General features: G+C 43.6%; 1 protein-coding gene across 4 annotated transcripts in view; it reads right to left on the minus strand.

The window, feature by feature from the left end:
* The window catches only part of LOC122627623 (nucleolysin TIAR), a 386,513-nt gene extending 366,414 nt beyond the window's left edge, over positions 1 to 20,099 (minus strand). The window contains exons 1-2 of one of the 4 annotated variants that reach the window (XM_043808891.1): positions 17,388 to 20,099; positions 16,651 to 16,960 (exon numbers count right to left, since the gene is read on the minus strand). Coding sequence is in view for 1 of the 4 variants with exons in the window: in XM_043808890.1 (XP_043664825.1) it covers positions 16,651 to 16,902 (252 nt within the window). In the remaining 3 variants the exon portion in view is untranslated. The remainder of the gene's footprint in view (positions 1 to 16,650; positions 16,961 to 17,387) is intronic. The other 3 variants (XM_043808890.1, XM_043808893.1, XM_043808897.1) reach the window with 3 other exon arrangements.
* Positions 20,100 to 22,224: the final 2,125 nt, after the last annotated feature.

A 22,224-nucleotide genomic window follows, 5' to 3' on the forward strand; every position in this document is an offset into this window, starting at 1 on the left:
GGTGGATGAGGGGAGGATAGAGAGAGAGAGAGAGAGAGAGAGAGAGAGAGAGAGAGAGAGAGAGAGAGAGAGAGGTTTCTAGCGCGAAGCGAATGGCTCACAGGACCAAGCTCGTACGTCGTAAAAAGTCTAAGAGATTTCGTGTCCTTCGTGAAAAAGGACGTCCAACTAGCCACGCGATCGGTGAAGTGTTTTTGGTAGGCGTCCAGAACGTAAGAGGCTTAGGTGGAATTAACGTCATGGTTTTTTTACTTCGAAAAACGAAGGGACATTATCGGCTTATCGGACGGTATTGGAGTAAGTTTCGATCTTAGACGCGACAAATTCGACGTACGTAAGATTTTAAAGTAAAGATGATTTCTTTAAAGACATCAGGGAACTAGATCTCTTGTCGATGCATCGTTCAAGCCGCAGCATCCTTCTTCTCTCTTCCTACCCAACCGCATCTCCTTAGCGGTTTATCCACGAAGAGAAACTTCCATGGATTACCATTTCGCCGCGATTCTTGTTAATATTTATTAGACGTTCCCGCACAGTAGAAAGCAATAAGGATCGAGTAGATCCTTCGTATAAGAAAAAGCAGTACGGAGATATTTCCTTTTTCTCTCACTCTTACTCACCCTTTTAATCTTTTTTTGAAGATGTAAAAACATGAAACAATAATTTGAACAATACTCTTTCTCTGATCCCAGGAGGACCCTGCCTATCAAATGGCATTTCTTAATAACGAATAAAACTTTATTATCGTGAAGATGAAAGAAAATAATAATGATCGCTAAAGATTATCGTATCGATACGCATAATTAGATCAAGATGCTAAAGTTGGAAAAGCAAAGCGGCCGAGACATATGGCTGGTGAGCATCGATAATAGCAAGAAGGGCCACGTAGAGCTTTAGTGATTGAAGATTAGGTAGGGCCGTTATACGGACAGCAGCAAACTCGACTGGCACAAGCTCTAGCGACGTTTTATCACGCTGATCGTCGGCGAGGATAACAGCTTTGTCCGGCAACCGGAGGTACGCGTGGAGCCATCGCTCGTGAGCTTTGAGCGCACGTGTACCGTGAATTCATGATGCATATATATATACACTCGATTATCTATACGTGTATATTATATATTTATGTATGTATAATTGTGTATATCTGTGAACATGTATGTAAATGTTTTATATATATATATACACACACACACACACACACACACGCACGCACGCATGCACACACAGACATATATATAATATATATATATAAAATATATAGGTATTGCGTTTATATACAGGGTGGTAGCGGTCTACCGCAATCCAGTCCACGGATAATACAGCTAGCGAGAGCGAGAGAGTAAGAGAGAGACAGAGAGAGAATGAGAGAAAGGGGGGGGGTGTCCGCGGTGGTCGGTGTCTCGGTTTGCATTTCACAGCGGAGATATACGGTTATCTTGTACACGTCCGCGACAAAGCCCGTACGTTCCGGTTAAGCGTTATCTAACTCCCGGTACCTCGAACGTCCCACCAATCTGCGTTCGTATTAATTACGGTACTCATTAAGATATCCGGTAATTCGCGGTGAGGACGAGTAGTAGCGTTTGCGAAACGAAGCGAGTATGTAAGCGGGTGGTTCGTTGACGCGCTGCGACGCCTCGCTCTAGTATTAATTTAGCAAGAAGCATAATTTTCGTTAATTAATTGATAGATCGTCGGCCGAGATAGTCGGCGACCGTAACCACGTTCGCTACGGTAAATCGTGAGCGAACAAACGACTGAACATGTTGGGTTTGACGAGAAGGACGCGTATATTGCCGTTTACCATCATCTCTGGATTAATTAAATTTCATGTTTGAACGATGTTACATCGACATCGTAGCATATACCATCATCTTCGAACGATTTTCTATATCGTGATATCTATGCGTCGATCCTTTCTTATCTTTCGGGATCGACTAAGTACCGTTTAATCGTTTACTACTCTACCTAATCTAATATTTTCACGATGGACACTTTGAAAACGAGACCGGCGATATTAGGGATGGGCGTGCTAACGAGATTAAAAGACCCGGGGCGGAAAGGAAGCGGAAACCAACGGAGCTATTCTCGAGAGTGGAGCTTCACGGAACCGTGTTATAACTTCATTGCCTCTGCTCGGCGAGCCTCCTAAATTCGGAAACCTTCCTGGATTTCATCGTGCTTCCATTTTCTCTCTCTCTCTCTTTTTCTCTCTATCACATATACACATACGTATACTTTTACTTTTCTCCATCTCCCTTTCCTCTCTTCTGTATCTTCTCTTATCGTCGCTCTGTTTTCCTTCGACTCCTAGTCCTTCTCCAACATTATCATCCTATTCTCTTTTTCCTTTGCTCTTTCTCTCCCTCTTCCTATTTCTCCCTGACCACAAGAGAACCCTTTTCCAAAGTCCTTTGCACCTAGCGCGTACCGGCTGCCGCGCTTAAATTCATAAGGGCCGCGAAAATGTGGCGCGAATTTGCGATGTGCTAAAGTTAATTCTTGTCGGTTTTAAAGGGGATTACACGAGCTGAGCTTGGCCGAACCGTCTTTCGGGCGATACTCAAGCCCTGGCTCGTCCCTGCTAACACATCGCCCGGTCGTATCAACGTGTGTGCTCAAGCAAAAACACACTTCCACTCAGCCGCGAGCAGGATTTAATCCGCTTGGACGAAAACGTGTATGAAACTACTTAAAATATAACCTTGAATGGATGCCAGGCGATTCGCTGTTTATACCACTCACCCGTTGGACCGTCAAACATCTACGACGAGGCTACTACGTGCCACGCTTCTCGCCAATTTTCTCTCTCTCTCTCTCTCTCTCTCTCTCTCTCTCTCTATCTTCCTCTCTCTTTCTGTCTCTCTTTCTCTCTTTCTCACCACGTTGAGAGCAGTACGATGACGGCAAAGAACGTTCCACGAAATAAAAGGTTTTACGATAAGAGAGGAAAGCTGTCGCCACAGTAGCGTGTCTTAAAAAGTTTCACTTGGAGAAACATGTGTTACGAGATGTATTGTGTCTAGCTTCAATATGATATCGTTTTAGTATCGAGAACTATACTCCTCCTATCAACTAGAAGATTCTAACGTTTTATGCTAATTATGGTTAGATCGCCTACACATTGTCTCCCTTCTCCTTTCTCTCTTCCTCTCTCCCTCTTTCACCCACTTGCGTTCATGTTCTCCACTAGCTTTCTCTCTCACCCGTTCCGCTTGAAACTCCGTCAAAGTCCGTATTCTCCTCCGACCGATGGTTACTAGGATACGCGACACCCCCTTCCGCCTTCCACGTTCTACTCCTCGTCGATTCCCACCCCTCCAGCCTCGCTCGCACCATGCGCTGATGTATGATTTAATGCTGGTTTCGAGAGTAGACTGAGCAGAGCGAGTACAGCGAGTAGACTGGTAGAGAAGTAGAGAGAGAGAGAGAGAGAGAGAGAGAGAGGGAGGGTGGTCGGGGGTGTCTGGAACGGTATAAGGGTTTGCACGGTGTAGTGTTGCAGTGAGCTCATTAATTTACTAGCAAGCGCCAAAGGGTGGCTTAACAAGGCGCTAGGTTCCATTTTATTAGGTAAAATTGAAGACACGCTCGAGGCCGCCCTCTTCAAGCGCGATAGGCCTAGTGCGTCTCCGTTGGAACTTTGAAGTAAGCTTCTTCTCTGATGGTCTAATCTCGAATCTTAGAAAAAAAAATTAATTCTCTTTTACGTATCTACTTATAGAAGGGATCATGAGCGTGTTACATTTTCTTGTCGACGAACGATCACATCGAACGTGCGATGAAATCGATCGTACATATAGGTCGTGCTATTAGATAATGATGGAAAACTAGCCGAGAGACTAGCCGAGAGAACTCGTTCTCACTACAACTGGCGGACAGTGACGTCTCGCAAAATGGCGGGCTTGGCAGGTGGCGAGGCTAGAAAAAACAAAAGGACGAAGAAAAATAATTAATGTGGGTGTCTCATGTGCGCCAGCCCGACTCATCACTCTACCTCATGCTCCCTCTCTCCGTCTCTCTCTCTCTCTCTCTCTCTCTCTCTCTCTTTTTCCTTCTCCCTTTATTTCTCGTACGCTCGCTCTCCTCTTTCTGGAAAGAGGGTAGAACGAGTACCAGATAAAAAGATAACGAGGCTCTGCGAGGCTTCACGGGCTAGACGCCACAAAGGAACGGGATACCCAAGGTACGTTTCAGCTAACGTTCATTGTTCAGCGATGTTCTATGAATATAGTTTCGAGATACATTTACTTGTAAATGCAAACTTTGCGACAAACTACGCCCCCCCCCCATCCAACCAGTTTGAAACGAACTTAAAAAAATTTCCTCATCAGCTGTCTACATTTTATTTTCCATGTACATATGTATATTCTATCTCGAATATTTAATCGAGTAATAAAATAAATAAGTATCGTTACTATATAGCGTAACTAGAAAAAAGGAAGAATATAGAGAAAAAAACGAAGATATGGTGATCATACTTTTATTGTTTCCAACGGAACGGTCGTATTTGCACCGGGATCGCATCGTTTCGATCTATTTCGATCCTTTACAAAGAAGTGAAGTTTTTTTCCAGTAGCTGACACGTTACGAACGCAACTCTCGACGTTTTCTGTTATTTTCGATGGAGATCGAAAGAGAAAGAGAGAAAGAAAAGAGAGACTGGTAGAAGTGTATAAAAAAGCAGCGTGTCCGAGAGGGCGTCGTGTTTTCGGGCAATTAAACATTTCCATTTTCAATTTCTCGTCGGTGCCGAATGCAGGGGCGCGGTCGGCGGTCAGCCTCTGGCCGACGACCGTTGATTCGTTTATCGCTTCTCTTGTTTCCTCTCTTTCTCTTCCATCACTTCTATCGCTGCTCCTCTCTCTCTCTCTCTCTCTCTCTCTCTCTCTCTCTCTCTCTCTCTCTCTTTTTCTGTTTCTCTCTGTGTTGCTTCAATTTTTTTTTCATGGTTTTCCATTTTGAGCAAACTCCCTTCATCGGTCCCACCCCAGGCAACGGTGATGGCACCACCACTAGCATTACCACCCACGACTACCCCGTTTTCCGAGCACCTCGCTCGATCCACGGACAATCCCCCGCTATTCGAATCACCCTCGAGAATCGAGCGGATACCAAGCAATTATTTAACGCTGCGTACCGCGGCTTTGGTTTGTCTCGTTGAAATACGCTAGAATTCCCGACCATTGGAATACGGCTCTTGTGCGTGCCAATAGTTTTATCGAATATACCATTATCGAGTCGTGGGAGGCCAAGTGTACTTACGAGTGAGCGATCGAGCGAGCGAGCGAACGCAACGTAGCGAGGTTAAAATAATTTCAAATCGTATAATAGAATGCGGTTACCGATCGAGTCCATTTTATAACGCGTGGAGCGAGTAGAATTTCAATCGAATGGGAAAGTTTAATCAGGGGACAAAGTTAAAGCCGATTCGCGGACAGTTCTACCTGCGTTGTTAGGACAGGGAGACTTTGTCCCGGCTGGGAAATAAAAGGAAATTTTCTGTTGGACTTGCCGATTTATTTCAGACAAATATGTTGAAATACATAGTATTTCTCTAGTCGTATATATCATATATACATATATACATATATACATACATACATACACACACATATATATATATATATATTATTCATATATGCATATATGTATTTATATATACACACACACACGTATATATACATATATAAATATATATAAATATATATGTATATATACATATGTATGAATGTATATATGTATGTATAGATTGTTGCAAGAGCAAGAGGTGGAATAGGAGGATGAAGAGAAAGGGTGAGGACAACTATGGTGATGCGCAGCAAAGTGTTTGAGCGGACAGTTTCTAGCACAACGCGCACGGTATTGTGTTCGGGCCAACTTGGGAGCAAGCAGGTGCTTCGGCTTCTCCCGCGGGAGATATCACGTCCTCGCAAACCAGGATATATATCTCCGAGACAAAGCTTAACATCGCGAAATGCGGAAAACTCGTAAACAGATTGTACCGTTGAAAATATGATCGTTTCGATCGGTCCTAGAAAACTGTCAGAACCAAAAAAATCTTCTTAATCAGATGAGAGATCTTTCGAATTTTAGTCATCGTCTTTTTTATCTACTTTCTTTTTCCTTTGCAATTTTTTTTCTCTCTTACGTTTTAACCACAGCTTTATTTGCAAAGTTTAGAGTTTCTGAGACGACAAAGATAGTCGGTGGTGAGATTGTATACTTTTTTGTAACAAGCGTTCGCCTTTAAGTAAGGCGAGATACACAATGCAGCATCCCGAGTTCTTTCGAAAAGGACATAAATATATGATTTTCTATGTGCATATACCTACGTGCGGTATGTAACGGACGAACATTTTATTCGAGGAGGACGGTCAGCGGAATAAAGAGTGATAATGCTAGAAGAAAATCATCATAAAAGGAAAGAAAGAAAGAAAGAAAGAAAGAAAGAAAGAAAGAAAGAAAGAAAGAAAGAAAGATAGAAAGAAAGATAGAAAGATAGAAAGAAAGAAAGAAAGATAGAAAGATAGAAAGATAGAAAGAAAGAAAGGAAGGAAGGAAGGAAGGAAGGAAGGAAGGAAGGAAGGAAGGAAGGAAGGAAAGAGGAGAGCAAAGAGAAAAGAAAGCGTAATAAAAAAAGACGAGAAATGCACGGGGAAGCTTCTTCTCTCTGTTACATCTTTCTCTCTCTCTCTCTCTCTCTCTCTCTCTCTCTCTCTCTCTCTCTCTCTCTCTCTCTGTCTTTCTTTCTTTTACAGACGCTGGACCTAACATCGCGGTGCCCCTGGGATTAAAAAACCTCAGCAAGAAATACAGCCACTGCAGAAACCCTCATTTGCAATCTACTTCCTGCTCCCTCGACCTTAGCCCGTGCTACTTTTCCTCCACCACCAAGAAAAGCTAGATTCGAGTCAATATTAGAAAGCGAAGAACGAAGAGAGGGGAAAAAGGAAAAAGTGGAAAAAGGAGTCTCACTGAAATAGAGAGAGAAATAGAGAGATACTATTCCGAAAGAGTTTTAGCGAATAAGGTAGAGAATTTAGCGCTCGATTATGTTTCTATTCTTCGTATCTATACGAGCAATAATTCGAGGAACGAAATCCCTCGGGAGAAGTGAATCTTCTTTACCGATAACCTATACGTATACGCTCATGAAAAACAAAGTAAGAATTCTACATCCTTAGATTCTAAAGTGAAAAGAGAAAATTGGAAAGAAAGTCACATTTTAGTCAATGCTCGTACATTTCGTCGATCCAAATGAGGAAGATAAAGTTCGTTTCAAACAACTTTTCGTTTTTACGTATAGTTTCTCTTGAGATTATCTTATATCACGAGTTTAACTACCAAAGATTCGACCGAGTGTAAGAGAGTAGCCGAGTGACGAAGTAGTCCGTTATGTCGTTGCAACGAACGATGGGTTGTTGGATGCGGAGGGTAAAGGATGACTGGAAAGGGTTGGGAGTGGGGTTTAACGACCCCGATAGTCGCGGTAGGACGTGCGTGAGCCCTCGCACGACTGATTACGAGCGAGCGACCCTTTGACGATCACGATCGGCCGACTCCGTGTGGCATAGAAAGAGAGAGAGAGAGTGAGAGAGACAGAGAGAGAGAGAGAGAAAGAGAAAGACAGAGAGGGGAAAGGAGGAAGCACATGTGATCGATCTAACGGTGGGCGGCGAAGAGAGCATCGCCTTAGGGGCTCTCCAGAGCGAAGGGTTTAGTTATACCGGCGTGGCGTACGCGGTTACGAGCGTGCATCAGCCTGGATAAATCACCGGATGTACTCCAACGTGGACACGTCGCAAGAGAGACGAGTCGTATTAACTTTTTTACTGTGCGACCAGCTAGGAAAGGGAGAAGGAGAGAGGAAGGCACGTTGCCGTACTTAATGGTCTTGGCCAATAAGAACAAACGAAAAATATCGTTAGTACAACGAGAAAAGTGATCGTCGATAAAAAAAGAACAAAATTTCGATATACCAGGCAGGCGCTTTTGTTGAGATAAATAATGTTAGAAATTCAATGTTAAAACCACTGAGGGAAAAAATATGAATATTGTTCTTCGTCCGGTTATTGAAATAATCAATACTCTTTTATCTACATCGAGGCAGGCATACCGATAACGCGAGCTCGTTATTCGACTTCGATCGTTCACCGTAACGCTACTTCTAACAGAATTAAATATTGAATCGGAATATTGAAATAAATTGCAAGGATTTTCTCTCTCTCTCTCTCTCTTTCTCCCTTATTCTCTCTCTACACAGGGAGATTTTCGACGGCTCTACGAATTTATCACGTGACAGTCGTGGCTTTGCTTGCGTAATATCTCGGAGGCGTTGCTTTTATGCTAAACTACAAACGGCCCAGAATAGCGTAGCCGTTCTATACAAATTCTATGTATGTATATGTATATACATCCCCATACATATATATATATATATATACACATGTATGTATATAGACGCGTTGATGTGTGTCTAGGCATGCGTTCATCTGTGTAGATAAATCACCGAATATAGTCCGACGTGGACTTTGGGAGAGATGTCGTATTAACGTTTTTGCTTCGCATGTAGCAAGGGATGACGATGGCTGGGAACGTGGACGAAGTTTGGTAGTTTGCTGGAAAGTGAGAGAAAGAGAGAGAGAGAGAGAGAGAGAGAGAGAGAGAGAGGGAGAGAGAAAGAGAATAACGTCGAGACGTAGCGAATAGTATATTCGCTTCGCGCTAACGGCTCAACGAGAAAGTAGAAGGTAGAGAGAGAGAGAGAGAGAGAGAGAGAGAGAGAGAGAGAGAGAGAGAGAGAGAGAGAGCATTCTCTCGTCTTAGCTCTGCTTAGAAGCGATTCATCGCCCAAAGTGCTCGAGCTCGATCTGTGTTTAACGTGTAATGTGCTCAAACTATTACAGTTGTCTTGCAGAGAGTAAGAGAATGGGTAAGAGGGAGATGGAGAACAAGAGAAAGAGAGAGAGAGAGAGAGAGAGAGAGAGAGAGAGAGAGAGAGAGAGAGAGAGTGAAACTATACTAATACCAATAGTAGACTCGCTTACCACGACTACTTGTCCTTCCTCTCTCGCACTCTCGATCGATCGAATATTAATTAACGCAATTGGCCGTAATTAAAAGTTTAATCGAAACGATTAATGTATCGCCAATTAACAGGTTTTTTTTTTATTATCAGCATGCATCGGAACGTTATGTCGCATTTTCCCAAGTACTCGGTTCATTAACTTCCGACGTAAGTTCATTAGCGTAACATAATATTTTTAAGGTAGGATTTCTAATCTCATTATCGTACATCGACTTTACTGTTGGACAGTTTTTGTCTTTTGTTCTCTCTCTCTCTCTTTCTCTCTCTCTCTTTCTCTCTCTGTCTCTTTCTCTTTATCTTTTTTATTATTGCTGATTTAAATAGTCACGAATAACGTGATATCTCCGAGCTCGATAACCGAAGCAAGAATAAAGAGGATAAAAGACGATAAAAGAGTGGATGTAAGTGGAGTAGGAAATCATGTCTCGTTCGTAAACCGAACCTAATGAAGGGTACCGACTACGTTCGTCGAAGTTATGCGAGATAGTATAGTCTGTCGCGCGGACCCTTGAATTCGTATTTATGTTTGTACCCGTCGTTTGGCAACGGCGATGACGATAGAGCGGTGGCGAGAGTCTCGCGGAATTGAAATGCAAATAGCGGGATCCGGGATGCAAATTCCAGTTGCACGGGGTAACGCCAGCCAGCCATCCCGAACGAATGAACGAACGGGCAGTCCGCTACAGGGCCGCACTGGGATCGACCTCTGAACGGAACCGAAAGGAACGGAACCGACTGGACTACGAATCAAGTAAAAGCAAGAAAGAGTGAAAGAGAATGAGCGATGCCTGCGGGGAGATGTGGAAGAAAGGCAAAAAATTGATTGCAATTCGGCGCCACTCTCGGCTCGGTCGAGATAAAAGTAATGCGTTTCGTGCATAACGAGTCGTTCCACCCACATCTCTTTCTCTTTCTCTCATTCTCTCATTCTCTCTTTCTCTCTCTCTCTCTCTCTCCCTCGGTTTCTATATTTCTCTTTCCGTCTCGTGCTTTCCGCCGTTTCCCTTTGACCCCGCGATTCTGTCGACCTCTTTCAGTTTCCAGCGTGTTTTGTTCTCGCACCACCCGGCATTGAAATTTTGAACGCACGTTACAGGATACGTTCGCAAGGCAAACGAGACGGACGAAAAGTAATCGCACGTTCATTCTACTGAATATCGCCGAGTTACAAGCCACCGAGGCATTTGAATTTCTAGCGACCCGAGAAAACGTTCTAATATGAGTTTCTTGACTCGTGTCTTTTCTCTCGGGAAAATCGACGCGTTAGTTGCTCCTCGAAGATGGATTCTTTGTCGCATATCGTTCGTATATATATTTCATAAGGAGAAACGTAAGCTCCGGAAAAATTTCATGAATAATAAAGAAAGCATGATATCGCGTCGGAGAGATCAATATCACTACGAACTGTATTATTTTCTCGGGATACAGCGGATCTCTAAGAGGGAGAGGAAGGAAAAGTTTTAAACGTAGTTGTAGCGAGTTAGCCAAGGAGAGCCGCACTTTAAGATCGTCTAATGACATTAGAGAAAACATTTAGCAATCCTCTCGTTTCTTCTCTTCTTCTTCTTCTTCTTTCTCTTCTTCTTCTTTGCTTTCATTTAGCAGCATTTTAGCTTTTCGGAAATCGATATTTACTAATTATATTAAGCAGAATGTCACGGTTTACCTTGGATCGACGTATCGTACGACTTTCATGTGGGGTGGACGACAATCGGACGGTTAACAATAATTGGACACTCGTCCTCCCATGAAAATGTAGACGCGCAGAGAGAGAGGGAGAGGGAGAATGAACGAGCTGTATCGTGGCGAACCCTTTCGGAAGTCGACTCGCAGATATCCGATTCCTGTCATGTTTTCACTGACGACGATTATCCGATTAGCAATCGCGCGCATCGCTTGCACGGATTGACGTGGCCAACCGCAAGAATTCTTTACGGACTAATGGTCCACAAGAGAGAGAGAGAGAGAGAGAGAGAGAGAGAGAGAGAGAGAGAGAGAGAGAAAGAGAAAGAGAGACAGAGATCGATCGGTAAACATAGAACCGTCGACTTTCGTCACACTGCTATGAGTTTTGTTTATGCTCGATAACAATTACGATCGTTGACCATCAAAGTATAAAATTATCGAATCGAACTAACGTTCGATCCTATATTTTAATAGATTCAATAGCAACTGATCAGTAATTATGAGGATTAACATTTTCCTTTCAATTTATTCCATGAAATTGATCCGTTCACTTTTCGGAAAAGTTCAATTAGTCTATGACGAATGAAAAAATAGGAAACGTAGCAAGATAGAAAAAAAAAACAAAAAAAAAGATATGTATGTGTATATATATAAAAGGGAGAAAAAAAATCGAATGGCTAGAGTGAACGGGGGTAATCGAGCATCCTACTTAATATGCCGAACAAGGGTGGAACAACGCATTGCAAAGCGGCCGCTGCCGCGAGTGGGCGGAAACAAATGGCAAAGGGCATTGGCGGCTATCCTCTCCCTGGGAACCGTATCGTCCAGCACCCTCGCTACGGACAGAGTGCCATCGATTACGCCAAAATTAACATTTAAAAGCGGAAAATTTGCAAGTGCCGAGAAGCTCTGTATACCATACTAACCGTAGGTACCACAGTACCTACGTAACGCGAGTACCATCGCACGTGCAGGAGCATGCTCGTTCCTCTCGTTAGCGATGGCGAGCAACGAAAGGGTGCAAGACGAGAGAAAAAACGAAAGGGATGTTACGAGTAAAGAAGGGAGAGAGTGAGTCTCGGAAACCCCTCGCTGTTAAATGTAAATGTCCGGCATTTGTTACTTCTCTCTCTCCTTCTCTCTCTTCCTCTCGTGTAGGAAGCACTGTTTGTTTGTATCTGCGGTTCGCGAGCACCACGACGGTAACAGGGGGTGCGAGTTGGTTGCGAGGGGTAGCAACGAGAACGAAAAGGGAGGGACCAGGCCGCTTTGGAGCTCTCTCTGCTATTCGGCATTTTTTGTTACTTCTACTTTTGCCATATACTTTTTTATTTTTGCATGGCCCGCCGGCTTCTATGTAAGCCAGCGCGTGGGAGAGAGCTTCGGGACGCTCATTTGTAAAATTTTATGATAACCTCCCCACCACTTTTTTATTCTCTCTCTCTCTCTCTCTCTCTCTCTCTCTCTCTCTCTCTCTCTCTCTCTCTCGTGCGTATCTCTCTTCGTCGAGAAACTCCTCCTCACCCTCTCCTGTTACCGTCGCGTTGTATCCATTACGAGCGTGCTGCTGCTCCTTTTTAGGAATTTCGTTTTAATTACTGCCCGTTCGCCGTGTATCCCCATCCCTCCACTTCGTCTCGTTCTGCACCTTTTTTACTCTTTCTTTCTCTCTCTTTCTAGCTCTCCACGTTCTGTCTCTTTTTATCGGTCGGCATCACGCGCACGCGTGCCCATGACCGCGCGAAAACTCTAAACGACGTTGCACATCGATCTGAGAGAGAGAGCTTGGATATCAGAAAGCTATTGAAATCCCGCGAAATTGCGGTGCAGCCGTACGCGAGAGCCTTTCCCCGTATCGGCGGAGTACCATCGCGCCAACCATCCCCCTTTCACATCCCTTTATCACCCCTATGCCATCCCTTCTCTATAGCTGTGCCTTTTTCTACCATCCTCCTCCGCCCCGTTAACGAATACGATACGGAGCACCGATGAAAGATAACCAAATGAAAACCGGAAAGCACGAGCTCGGCGTTGCGGTACCGTTCCGCTTATGGAAAATCGTCGAATCTGCCTGGTTGAAGGAAGTTAATCGAGTTTAAAAATGGTAAATTACCTCGCGCCTAGCTCGATCAATTTTTCTGTTGTATGTATACGTATGAATATATTTTTTAAATAATTCTTTTAAATGGAATCTTCGACATCTATGAAAAACAATCGATCGATGTTGTTTCGGTGATATTACGTTTGGATTCAAATTCTCGCGATAAGGAGAGAAAGAGATGATTATCTTGTTTCATTTCAAAGTCGGAGAAATTAATGACTCGTCATTCGATGATTTGTAACTCCAATGAAGACGATGAGAGAATCATGCAAATTTATATCTCTTACAATATAAATATTATTTACAGAATAGGTACATCTATTTTTGACAAAAATGATTACGTTAACGTTATTTTTTCAACAATACGTAGCGATCTAATATTCTATGTTTTGATCAAAATGAAGACGTTTTTAAAACAAGCGGACCTTCTTCATTTGATTCGTGAGGAAAACGAAGAAGAAAAGCATTGTGCTTGAAAGTTAGAGGCGGCATGCTGCAACCTACAGCGCGGCGTCTGTGGCAACGACTGCCATACTTGTATGGAGCCGCGACTCTTTTGATATTTCAACGGAGTAGACGAGTGGCGTGTCGTAATGAAATCATCTCCATCGCTTTGATCTTCGCCGCGTGCGCGCGCGCGCATCAACCAGCCATCACAGGCAGCAGCTCGCGTTCGCGCTCATTCTCGTCATCCCTTCGTTGGTAGGAGCAACCTTCGCGTCCCTTTTCCTTCAAAACGGTTACACGTTCCCATCCCTCTCTTGTCGGCTTTACTCAACACCCCCACCCTCCCCCTCGATCTACCTTTACCCTTACACCCTCTGCTACTTTCATAATGAGTTCCTTCGCTCGTTTTCTTTTTTCCCTTTTGACCAGCTAATTTTTTTCCAACGACATGGCACGAGACTCTTCGTTCTTTCTCTCGAGACCATCGTTTGAAAGAATATTTCTCAGAAGCAAAGAGTATTTTTGACATATATATAAAGATCGAAGAAAATCTACAAGAAGAAGAACAATCTACGAAATCGAATATCGTGTAAGGAGTAACATGATTGGATCGGTAAAGCTCTGATATCACAGCTGATGAATGTATGAGAATCGTGTCGAAGGTTGGTAATGAAAAATACCTAAAAAGACATAATGAAATAAATCAACTTTTTCGAGGTCGAGTGAAATTTATGACAGAATATAAAGGTTTTTCAACGTCTTAATGTTCTCTACGATAATATCGTCATTCTCGATGATCTTTTTCTGTTAATTATTAATGTAAATTTATTTGAGTTTTGTTCGTTGTTCGTTTTGAGAGAATTCGAAGAAAAACGGGATAAATGAAAAACGAAGCGAAGGAAAGACAACGACATCATGCAAGATTCATTCGACTCTCCGAAGGTGTAATAGTATCTTATTAAATTATAGTATGATCCATCGGAATTTACGATGGACAGAGACGATGATCGATACCCGAAGAAGAATCGATATAGAGGCACCAAGAAACAGGGGCTGGTGTACGTACTGGGATGAGGGATCTCATCTTCTTTGCACAAGAGAGCCACGACCGTGGCAGGTATATAAGGTGTATCGAGCAACAAGGACTAACGGCCTTTAATTAATAAAGTTACGCGAACAACTCTCAAAGTCTTCCCGCTCCTTCTCTACTCGTTCTCTCCTCCCAACGCGCGCCAGCTATTTCCCTCCGCTTTAGAAATTCTGCTATTTCTCCCCTTCTCCTTTTCCATCCCTTCTTCTTCTTCTTCTTCTTCTTCTTCTTCTTCTTCTTCTTCTTCTTCTTCTTCCTTCTTCGATTTCCCTTAGAGTGGGATCCTATTCGGGAAGTTGGATCTCTTTGTAAAACTCGTACGCGTTTCCCTGCTAATTTAAAAATACCCCATTTCCTACCGAGAAGATGATCAGCGAATCGCGATGTTGAACATTACATCGAGCAGTGTTATCCTCTATCTTTCTTAAAAGAACGATTTTTATTTCTGCGTACACGTCGAAAGAATTATTATTATTCTTACCGTTTTCTCAAGTAAGCGAGCATCTTTATGTTGAACCGATGAAACAGAACAGTCCATTTTTGGATATACCTAGTTTCTGGAGCGAGCATCCAGATAATTGATAACTCGCGCGACAAGACTATGCGTCTTTTCGTCGGATACTCAAACGGGCGCCAAAAGTCGAGCTGGTCCCTTGTAAGGACGTTCTTACTGAATGATACAAAGAGTGGGGAAGGAGTTGAGATCGACGCAAAACGGGCTGGAAGAGTTAGCCCGGAAAAGGGTAACGCGGACTACCAACGCGAGGTGCCAGGATTCGAGAAATTAAGTCGCATTCTCGCTGCCAACCCCGTCACCACGCGCTACGGCAAACGTCGTCGTCGCAACGAAAGCTCTCTTCGAAAGGATACGAGAGGCGAGTTATGGCTCGCTAAAGAAAATTGACTTGAATCCACGCCAGGATAATAAAAGCGCGCCCCGCTACGTGGAGCTACGAGCGAGAAATATGAAGGAAACGATCCGATACCGGTAAGCAAGAACTCTTTCGATGTTCGTGGCTGCCGCCGGCTGCACTCTTTGGTAAAAACGAAAAATATCGCAGAAAGAAATATATCGCTATAGTGCTTTAGTCGGACTTACAATCGATACCGATTGCTCGTGTTCCTTTTGCGATACGCTACACGACAATGTACCTATATACGTAGCAATGAGTATCGATTATACTCGAGTACGTATTACATCAGGATCGATGTTATCGTCGATACACTATGCTCGTAATATTCATATGAAACGATCCTAGCAAAATATCGACTTTTCTCCGCAAGAAAAGATCACTTTTAGATTCCAACTTTCTCCGAAAGAATCACTTTTAGATTCCAACGAATGTGGCGTAAGGATATGCTTGTCGTTAGATATAACAAAATTGTTGAATCGATAAAATTACATTCGACGCATTGTCTTATTTCATTTCTTTCCATTACTAATTAAAGCAACGAAAGGCAATCGGTGATGCGTAATTATTGGCGATGCAAAGCAATATTTCGTTATCTCGATGATGAATGATCTATGAGTTGTTAAAGTTCTTGTGATATTTTTATAATCACTGCCGATGACAGTGACCGATCGAGGAAACCAAACATAGCCGGTAAGTGCATAAAATTGTCTCGGTCCTTATTCGAACGAAATATTCGATAACTTCCTTCGTTGGTACGGGTATTTAAAATACATACATACATACATACATATATACATACATACATATATACATACATACATATATACATACATACAATACATACATATAATACATACATACAATCCATACATACATACATACATTCATAGTCATACACGCATCACCGCTTTAACTTAACATACGAGCCAACTATACAAATACTATAGGTAAGTAGCAAAGGAAATATGTGTACCTACTTTATACGGCAACATTCGGTACAAAGCAAAACGCACACGACAGACGAATACTTCATAGGATGGATAAAACGTGTTTCAGGATTGAGGAGCATTCTACCGAGCACAGCATTCGTGAATGGACGTGTTTCGTACAACGATCTACCTTGTGTTCCAGGTAACATCCGGCATGTAAGATTACTTAGGCATCTATAATCTAAGCTGATCAATTACCTACGTCAATGACATACCTACTTGCTGTAAAATCTTTTTTTTTTTTTAAGGATCCGCTCGAGATATAAAGCACGCGGTGAGCGAAAGTTGGTAGTTGTCGAGCGAGGACGCTAGCGGTTGTGCAGTCTCTTTACCTTGTTCGGTGTAGTTGCTTGTTGCTGCGGCGAACAGCTGGTGCTGTGTACAGTTGGTTGATTGGTTGTTGCCGGCACGATGCCCTGGTGATTCAGGTGACTCAGCTGATTCAGCTGGTTGAGCTGCTGCGGCTGCTGCACCGGATTCTGGCTGGTGGCCTGCAGCTGTTGATGATGCGTCTGATGCGCAGGATGAGTCGTCTGATGGTGCGTCGCAGGGAAAGTGGGCACCGTGAACGGGACGAACAGCATCGGGCTGCCGAGGATGTGCGCACCACCTCCACCCAATGCCCCCGTCTCCTCCCTACACCTTTTTCGTGCGTTTTTGGTTTTGGATAGCTCTTTTAGTCCATCGATCGTGTTTGTTTTGTTGTTGTGGTTTTTTTTATTACTTTTTTTTTTGTTATTTTTGATTTGTAACTTTTACTTTTACTTTTATATTTACTCTTACTTTTGCGACGTGCTACTATGTATTATTGCCTTTTTTGTTTGGTTATTATTTTTTATTGGGATTTTATCTTATCGATCACCGTCGAGGACGAGAATGATGACGAAGAGAGTGGTAACGGATGTGGTGGTAGAAGTAGTGGTAGTGACTACAATGGTAGTAGTAGAAGTAGTAGTAGTAGTAGTAGTAGTAGTAGTAGTAGTATTTGGTGATGATAGTAGTAGGGTAGTAATAATATATATAGGTATCGAAGTGAAGGTAGGAATGTATCTTAGCGATTTATCATTACCTGCACTCCTGCCCCAGCCCTTGGTGCTGGGGGTGGGCGTAGGGGGCGGCTCGGACGGAGGTGGTGGACGCCACCCTCGCTACCCTCAGCGATAGGCCGCCCCGTTGGCTAGTAAGCTGGACCGAAGGAGGTTGGTGATTGGTATGCGCACAGCAACAGGCACGGCAGCCGATCGTTTGTTGTGGTGCCGGGATAGCCTGAAGGTGGTGATGAGTTAGGGGCCCCCTGGGCCCCGTGGAGGAGGGAGAACACGGGTACACCCCAAGCAGGCAGCCCACCACCGCAGCCCCGGGGCCCGGTGTGCTCGGTGCCAACGCGCCTGTAGACGAGGCCACCCCAACCTCGCTGGCCCTCCTGCAACCACTGCACCACTGCACCCACCCTCCTGAATTGCCTGACTGATTCGGCCTCCTGACACCGATCGTTGAGCCGGACTGGACCACCTCAGCTGGACCCTCCTTCCTTTCGGGATCCCCCGCGGCTGGGATCTTGCTACTTTCTTTTCTTCCCAACTCGATCACCTTCGATCGCTTACGCGCGATTTCTTTACGTTTATTTCACTATTAATGAAACTTTCTACTTATTTCCAGCTTCGACAAAATCGAATCTTTCGGATACCTTTCGACGCGTCAATTAAATTCGCGAAGAATCGAGCTCGACGATCAATAGTCGTGCACAAATTTGTTAATCGCGATAAAAGTGATCCGACGAATTTCAAGCGTATCGATATCGAAAAGTAGCAAAGGTATTATAGACGTCGTCGTCGTTGTTCGGCTGAGCGGAAATGTAGACGAGCAGCTAAGCGTGTGCGTTCACCGGGAGAAGTCACGGCGCCTCTGATGCTTACTCATAACCACGTGGTCGAGCTGGGGTAACTTCCGATCGCAATCTCCGGAAGAGGCAGTGTGAGAAGCGTCGGCGAACGGAAACTTCGCGAGTACGAAGAACGTCCTCCTCGCGAACGCGTTTACGATCTTTCTCTTGCTAGGACTACGATTTCTCTCTACTGTGGAAAACTTTCTTCAACTATACCGCCAACACGAGTTTCGAATAGGAAACAGTTATCGGAGTATTAAAGGAAAAGTAACGTGCTCGAGCGTTTCAACAAGTACACAACAACGATTTATCGCGATCCTCCCTTCCCGTTCACAATAGCGGCACTTTTTTATCCTCGCACCATTTCAATCGGCTATCGCGCGTAATGATCTTCCTCTCTCGGAATTCTCGTCGATCGTCGATTTCACTCTCGCGAACAGGTGGCTCTTGGACGATGTATTCTCGGTATGCAAATGTGTCGTATCACAATTAACCAAAGATCTCTAGGTCTATCGTTTATATTCGCACAGAGATGTAACACACGCGTTCCTAAAGAAAATAATAAATCGTAGACGATCGCTATTCGTTGTACTTCGATATACCGGTAGGCGTGTACGAGGAAGGATCGATGATGATCGATAATAGTAGTAGAAATACACTTTAATTGCTAGCTGATCGATCGTGAGAAATATCGCATTGATTTTTTTTTTCAGCGAAACGAGGGATCCGGTTAAAATGACATTATCCTATATATTTTCCTTTCCCTTTACTCGTTATACTACTTTCCACTTCGTATTCTCTTCTTTCCTGATTTTCTACGGACGTATCAAATGCGGTTGCGGCGGATGTCGTTGAGAGTAATCGTCAGGTTGACGATTTATTATAGAAAATGAATGAAGCGACGGCAACCCCCCGTAGTCTCTCCTTCTCGAGATGACACGTATCTTCTCGCGTGATCGCCCTCTCTCTCTCTCTCTTTCCCTCCCTCTCTCTCTCTCTCTCTCTCTCTCTTTCTCTCTTTCTCTCTTTCTCTTACTATCTCCGTTCTCCCTTTCACGTTGACGCGAACCGCAACGAAGCTTGTCCCCGCGTTCAGACAAACGAGGATGAAGACACGACGGGCGGAAAAAGAGGGAACCTAACCCGTAATGTTGGAAGGTCGCTCGCCGACTGACTAGCACTTCCGCTCAGGCTGTTGTGCGATTCAGAGTGGGGGATGCTTCGTTGGGTTGTTGTGTGTAGGGGTTGGTGGCGGCGGCTCGGCTCGTCGGTTGGTTGGTCGGGGTAGTTGTGTGTGCTTCGCTCGTACTGTGCGCGGGAAACCAGGGGGTTTCGAGCTTTTGCCGCTCGTCTAGCCCGGCGAAATAGCGACCAGTTTCACGTGGCAAGCACTACCTTCAGTTAGACTATTCACCGAAATATTTATCCTCTTCCACTTCCCTCCGCTTTCTTCCGCTACGATCGTCCGACGAATTCTCAACTTCTTTTTCTTCTACTTTTTATTTCCCTTCCCTTCCTCGAAAAAAAACTCTAATCGTTCAAGCGAATATCGAAACGGCTTTATTTCCTTCTCCGTGTCCGATTTATTTCAATGTATACTACTTAGACTGCCGACACTTTCGACAAGCTTGAAGAATAATTGGACGCGTGCTAGGGATCACTTGAAAACCCCTGAAGATCGATTAACTCGTCGATCGAATCACCCTGTTATTGTTCCAGCTTATTCCTCATGTACCCCTATTTTATGATTCGACAGCTTATTTCACGATTTCGTTTTTATATTTTTTCCTACATGCCAAGGTGAGTCCAATGGAAGAGATGAATTCCGTCGGACAAGTTTGACGTTTGAAAACTCTTCTTTCCTACAATTTTAACAATTTTATCTGTTTCAAAGACAAAACGAATTGATTTGTTAAGGCACTGAAGTAAGAGATTGACATTGATAATGAAAAAAAAATAACGTAAAGTCGAATCCAAAAGATTTCAAGTTGCGACGGAAAAGAAAAAATGAAAAGAGATGCACTGGTCCTATTGCAAAGATTCACTGAACGGTTAATCGGTTTGATTTCTATCACGTGTTTACTTTCACATAGACGTCACAGTAACACAATCAACGAGGAACACTGAATAATATTCACTGAATAACTCTCGATGTTCTTCGTCTTGGCGTTGATTACTGTTATTATTAACAGCAGCAATGAAATTGAACGAAGCACGTACGATTAATCACTTTAGCGAGGTAAAAGACGCGACGAAAGGTCCGAGGTTTGAAGAAGCGCGAAAAGGAGGGAATCGGTTTCTTCGGTAGACAGTAGCTTGTTTGTACGCGTGCGTCTTCGAAGAGTGTTGTTGTGTTTACGGCTCGCGTTGCTACTTTGTACCGGTGTGTTTTGATGGTAGTAGTAGTGATGGTGGTGGTGGTGGTGGTGGTAGTAGTAGTAATAGTAGTAGTAGTAGTAGCAGTGGTGATGGTGGTGGTGGCGGTTGTATCGTGGTAGTAGTAGTGGTACTGGTTGGGGGTTGGTATCAGGGTCGAACGGTCTCGATGAGAAGTGAGGAGGGTCGTGTCGACGGTGGATATTAAAAAGGGTGGACGATAGGTAGGTGTATGGACGAGAAAAGAGGTATAGAAAGGTGACGGTGTGTCTAGGTGTCCTAATAGTGTGTCTGCTAGCGGGCTTGTGGACTTGGAGCGCCGTGTCCTGCACGTAGGTAGGCAGCGTGGAGACAAGAACCGTGTATCGCAATGTATCGCGGCGGTGGTGGCGGTGGCGGTGACGATGGTGGTGGTGGTGGTGGTGGCAGCAGCGACGACGCCGGCAAGAGAAGAGGTGGTGGTAACTGGAGGGGTGGTCTGTCGGATGGAGGGGCTGGTGGGCGGTAGAGAGGGCGGCTGAGAGGGGTGGTCTGCCTCTCGTTCCTTCGTTTCTCGCTCGAAGCGCTCGAAGAGAGGGTAGGTCGGACGATCCCGAGAGAGAGACCGAGGGCGCGCGAAGCGTCTACTCACGAGTTTAGTCTCGATACTCTTCTTCTTCAGATCTCTTTCTTTTTCTCTATTTATATTTTTTTTCGTTTCCTTCGTTATCAATAATTTCTCGTATGGATAGACAAACTTAGCAAAGGATCTCTTTGTCAAGGGAATCGATAAAAAGCGTATCAACGAGTCTCACCGTTTTGCTTCTGGGAATGATATATTCGGGAGAGGGTAAGAGTAAAGTTCCTCGTAGAATGGGGAAGCATAATGCGGTACGTCCATTTAAATGGGCTATTAAGAATGAAATAATTACGAGCGATTATGCAGCTTGTACTACTTCAGCGTGCTTCATGATACTGTAATGGGATTAATTAAAAAATGACGGTACATTTTCACCTTTTTGCAATTAAAAAAATTTGAGCTCAACGATACAACATTGATATATTTGATATTATTTTATTGATATCAGACAAGCCTTTCGTTATCTAATTTAATATATGTTTAATATCGTCATTTTCATTAGACTCGACTTCATCGATTTTAATGTGCGTAACTAACAGCTTTTCACAAAATGGAAGATCGCTCGTCGAATTGCTGCAATCTTTCAGACTATGTCGGAAACTTTTGGCGACACTTCCTTGGGATACTACGAGCGTAATGTATTAAGCATTTGCATACGTATTGTTACGTGTCCTACATGCAAGGAGAATAGTGAACATTTACGACTTACAATTTTGCTCAAAGTATTCAAAAATGTGTACGTTTATATGCATTTACATATATACGTCATATATATATATATATATATATATATATATATATATATATATATACATGGGTGCGAACGAACACGCACTCGAGGAAATAATAAGCGCAATATTCTATGCTTCCTTCTTGGAAATAACTATACGAAGAACTTCTTGGCAGTCTGGATTCTAAAGAACTTATGAAAAAAGACGTAGGTAAATGCCCTACCACCTCTACACTTCTCCTTCCTCTACACCTTCTTACTTGCTCCCACCTTTTTATTTTCTCCACTTTTTTACC

This window comes from Vespula pensylvanica, chromosome 3, assembly GCF_014466175.1.
Source record: "Vespula pensylvanica isolate Volc-1 chromosome 3, ASM1446617v1, whole genome shotgun sequence".
NCBI lineage: Eukaryota > Metazoa > Arthropoda > Insecta > Hymenoptera > Vespidae > Vespula > Vespula pensylvanica.